General features: G+C 39.7%; 1 protein-coding gene across 1 annotated transcript; it reads right to left on the bottom strand.

The window, feature by feature from the left end:
* Positions 1-1,935: 1,935 nt before the first annotated feature.
* On the bottom strand, positions 1,936-3,969 carry LOC136777917 (uncharacterized). The gene has a single exon (XM_066734496.1). It carries the CDS (start codon positions 3,967-3,969, stop codon positions 1,936-1,938), a length of 2,034 nt encoding a protein of 677 aa, XP_066590593.1.
* Between the last annotated feature and the right edge of the window lie 1,265 nt (positions 3,970-5,234).

Here is a 5,234-nt window from a genome sequence, read left to right on the forward strand (position 1 = left end):
TCGCGCGATTGTGACGTTGCATTTCCCGCAATCGTTCTCTCTCAGCTTTTGCATGGTTTACAGCCGTCGCTATACCCGATGCTCCACCTGCCAGTGCTCCGACTGCACCTAGCAGTGGGAGTATAGGTATTATACCGCCCCGTTTCCTCGGCACTCGAATTCTTCTCTTCCTCGTAGTAGTACCAATTTTTTTCTTGTTGTTGTTGTTGTTCTTTTTTTTAGCCGCTACTGCTTTCTTCATCGCGACAATATTATGTAATCCCAAGCCAAGTTTACGCTTAGCATTCATCGATGCCCATACGGCTGTGGCGACCGCGCGTTCACCCAAAGTTGCGTCTCTTGCGGTAATACGTTCACGCGCTCTCCTCGCTAGCACTTTATCTGCCTGATGACGCTCCGGTAGATCCTCGTTGTGCCACTATGCTAAGTCGTGATCGAGGCAGGCCTCGTCCAGCGGATTTATACCACGATCGCCGCGCTCCAATCTTTCGCGAAGTCGAGTACCGGGCCCGCAATAATTGTAACCGGGCACGTGCAGCTCAAATGGCAATTTTTTCAAGACTTTATTGAAGAACGATCCAGACATTTAGAGCAACTGCTTCTCTTGCTGACAAACGTAACAGTCTTTCATCCGTCTCGGTGGTCCGTCGTGGTGAGTGGTATTAGGTAGATTGTAGTGTTGCAAGCAATATTGATATTGCTGCACATCAGAGTCCGCGCGAATGTGCCGAGGTAATCTTTCCCACACACTCGCGATACTGTCTGGAAAGTACTCCAGCAATACGATCTTCGGTATGTATTCGAGCTGATGATTCGTCAAGTTCTGCAGGGAATCGACGACGACTAGCATGAACGCCATCGTAATGGCAACTGACCGAATAGTTCCGTAAATCGTGAAATATAAATGAACGATACAGCTGTTCCCGAAGGTTAATAGCGAGGATGCATTTCGTGAAGCACGTGCCGACTATTCGCGTGACAAATTTGGATGCTCACGATGCTACCACGCAAATAAGAAAACGCCACGGATCGCTATTACCATCTACGATACGCTGCATAGTTTGCGGACCGTCGAATTGCGGTAAGACAAACGTGTTGCTGAGCCTCATAGAGAGTCCGCACGGTGTGAGATTCGAGAACCAGTACGTCTACTCGAAGTCGCTGCAGCAACCGAAGTATCGATATCTGGAGCAGCTTCTGCAGGACACGGAGGAAATTGGTTACTTTCCATTTTCAAACAATTGCGAGGTTGTGAACGTCGCGGATGCAAAGCCGAACTCCATTTTCATATTCGACGATGTGGCCAACGACAAGCAGGACAATATAAGGGACTACTTTTGCATGGGTAGACATTCCAACATCGATTGCTTCTACCTCTGTCAGACTTATGCGAAAATACCAAAGCATCTGATACGAGATAACGCAAACTTGCTAATAATATTTAAGCAGGATGGAACTAATCTGAAGCATATTTTCAAAGATCACGTCAACAGTGATATGTCGTATGAGAAAGGACCCCGCACTAATCATATGGAAAATCGGTCCCGGTCAAATAAATTGGTTTTTACATATGTTGTAGCTTATTACCTACTGAACAAAAGATGTAAAGGGTACAAAGCTCAATAATGGATAGTTATCGAGTTATAACCAATCAAACATGTAAAATTCGGGCTGCCGAATAATCAAATCTCGGAAGTTATTGATTTTTTTGAAAAATGTTTTAAACAAAAATAGTAGGGTTTTACAAAATTTGTTAATTAGTGATATTATTTAAGAATTTTGAAGAAACTTGAAAAGCTCCGTGAACAAAAATTTTTGTCTTACAGCAGAGATAAGGACCCTACGGTTCGTCACTTCCGTAGTATTTTTTGACTCCAAACCCTCTCTGCTGTGTGTTTATATGTGTGGTAATATAATAAAGGATATTATTGTTTATTACTCATTATTTGGATCCTGCTGTGGTGGTCTCTGAGCAGCATCTAATATTGTGTTCAATAATGATGAAGAGGGATAGCGAATATTGGGCTGGTGTCGTGCATATCCTAAGTACCACAACACGCTAGCTACATGTGCACATGTACCCACAGTCCGTGCGCCTGACTTACAGGTACAGTAATAACCCAAAATCGCATCCCTCTCATCATCTATATTATCTGCATCTCTTATGTCGTAAGCTATAAATATTTGATGTTTTGTAGCATTACGGAATCGTGAAAACACTCGCACCCTTATGAAACCTTGTTCATCAAACAACGAATCCAATTGAAATTCTTCTTGTGCATCACGCTGCATCTTATCTTGAATATAAGATCTTGCTAGACGAACCTGAAATGTGCCAATAGTCAAATCTCGTAAATATTCTAACGTTAGGCGTGGAAAGTCACGTAATTGCCCTTCATGTAAATGTATCCATTGTGCATTTCTATAACACATTCTTTCTACTTCAACTCGCGCTTGAATAATATTAACCTCTCTAGATTTATCAAGAAGTTCTCTCGCTAATTCTGCATTAGCTTCTGTCATTAAAATTAAAGGATGATATCTATTAATTATAGCACCTGCAATGTTATAAAAGTCGCCTAAGTGATGAAGTTGAGGCATTATAATTATATGATCAAAGAACTTGAACAGAGATTTGATATGTCCATTTCTAGCTTCAATTATCCACCTTGTTTTTGTCACCAATCGAGACTCATTAGCTTCTTGAGTGCATAATTGTTTCTGTTGAGGTTCAAGAAAAGCTGGCATTTTATGCTCAATGCCTAATTCGCGAAGTAATAGCTGAGCATCTCGATATCCACGATCCAATATAAAAATGTCACCATCATGAAACCATCCTCTCATATTGTCCGCATCACGTTGAAATTCATTATTTAATATTCGAGCATCATTGTTACGTGAATCGGAAAAGTAAGGACCCTGAATAGCCAGTATATACCCATCTGGAGCAACTATAAGAGAAGGTTTTATCAGATGTCGACCTTTTTGCATTGAGTATGTTTGTCGCAAAACACGAAAGTTGCTACTTTTATGAGTATAAGAATAAGTACCGTCAATATAAGCAATTACTTTCGGAATAGTTGGCTCAGAATTATATAATTCGTTTGCAAAAGGTGTTACATGTCTCATTATATACTCTTCTCGAGTTATAGCTTGAAAGCCAATATTATCAAGGACGAATCTGTTTACTAAAGACTGCCGAACTTTGGAAATCGCTAAACTCACTGCTTGTCTAGACGAATACTGAAACAGTACTTTCAGAAATTCATCAGACAGTCCTTGTCGCAGCTTGCATAGAAAAATTAAAAGATCTTTTTTAGTAACGTTTCTGATACCTTGTTCTTCGAATATAGGATCGCAATATGTATACAATTCTTGAAACTGTTGTTTTGTAATGGGTGCTATACATTTAAATTCATCCTCTGTAAAACTATTTTCGTTTTCATAGCGATTATTATTACTTGCTATATTACGAAGAGCTTCTAAGAAAACTTGCAGTTGCTGACCTTTTATTACATATGGTCTATAAATAAATCGCAAACCTGGCAGCAGTGACTGTAAAATAAATCCGCGATCATCTAAGTGTTTGTCACAACAATAAACGTGTTCAGGAATATAAATATTTTTCAAAACATAGACATTTACCCTGGATTCTAACGACAATCGTCTAATATTTACAATAGCATTGCAAAATAAACAAGAATTATTTCGGGTTTGAGTAATGACTTTGAGTCGTAGGCACGTCGGATCAAGTTCTATTTGTTCTATTTCATGTATAATAGATATATTGCAATTAAAACATAATCGGCTTTCATTGTCTATGTCAATGGGCTCCTTACCCAGTCCAGTTCGTCTAAACACAGCGATTTGTTTTTTAATTGCATCATTATCGCCATTAATTCGTACCATTTGTCGAGCTTGAAAAGCACGATCGCAAACACAGCAATGTATTCGATGTCTGTAAGCCATGATAATATTTTATTATCGAATTGCGTAGAAATATCAGATATCCGATATCAATAATATCAATATCGAACGTAGTAACGTCAGAAAGTAATAGCATACGACAGCAATAACGCTAGAATAGATACGCTTAGTAATGACAAAGTCTGCGCTAGCAATATAAACCAATATGATTTCTTACAGATTGCAGATAGAACACTAAATCGCCCGCGGTGTAGCAGTGGGGATAAGTCGCCTGGCGGCTCTAACTGTAGGAATAGAACGCTCTACACATAACTCTACGCTCATAACCAGAGATGGTAAATCGTGTATATTGATTCTCAAGAAGTTTTAGTAGGAAAAAGGTTCATCAAAAATATTTTGAAAACGTCTCGAATTTAGCTACACGAATATAATAAAAAATAACCGTTTTTGTGGAAGATTTCGGTTCACGGAGTTCTTCAAGGTTCTTCAAAATTCTTAAATAATATCACTAATTAACAAATTTTGTAAAACCCTACTAATTTTGTTTAAAACATTTTTCAAAAAAATCAATAACTTCCGAGATTTGATTATTCGGCAGCCCGAATTTTACATGTTTGATTGGTTATAACTCGATAACTATCCATTATTGAGCTTTGTACCCTTTACATCTTTTGTTCAGTAGGTAATAAGCTACAACATATGTAAAAACCAATTTATTTGACCGGGACCGATTTTCCATATGATTAGTGCGGGGTCCTTTCTCACATTGTGTTCGACCTGTTGGAGTCGCGATTACGGTTTCTTAGTAATAGACAAGGATAGCTCTCTGAAGAACGGTCGATATCGCAAAGGTTTCAACGAGTACGCCACGATCGAGTGAACGGCCTTGCGAGTGTCAGGCCGGTAAGGTTTCACGATCACGGCATTGAGTGTTAGTTTGATAGTGGAGTGCAGGACGTTCGGATCACCGTGTCAGGTCGGTTAAAACCCGTGTCGGTTCGGGGAAAGCTGTTGTATACAGCATCGCAACAGGTCGGTTAAAAACCGTTCAATTCGAGGAAAGCTGTTGTATACAGCATCGCCATGGATGAAAAATCGCTTCTGAAGAGGATCGCCAAGACGAGCGAGGTCATTCGCGACAAGCATCGTGCCTTGAAATCGGAGAAGGCGATAATGGAGGGCAGTTTGAACGAGACATTCAAGCCGATAGTCGATCCATTGAAGAAACTCGTTTCTCAAACGGAGGATAACACAAATAATAATAATAATTCGTTTGTCAACGATAAATTGAAGAGGGGAGCCTACTT

The sequence above is a fragment of the Prorops nasuta genome, unplaced genomic scaffold (assembly GCF_024137725.1).
Source record: "Prorops nasuta isolate Cenicafe-Biocafe unplaced genomic scaffold, Cenicafe_Pnas_1.2 PNAS00012, whole genome shotgun sequence".
Taxonomy (NCBI): domain Eukaryota; kingdom Metazoa; phylum Arthropoda; class Insecta; order Hymenoptera; family Bethylidae; genus Prorops; species Prorops nasuta.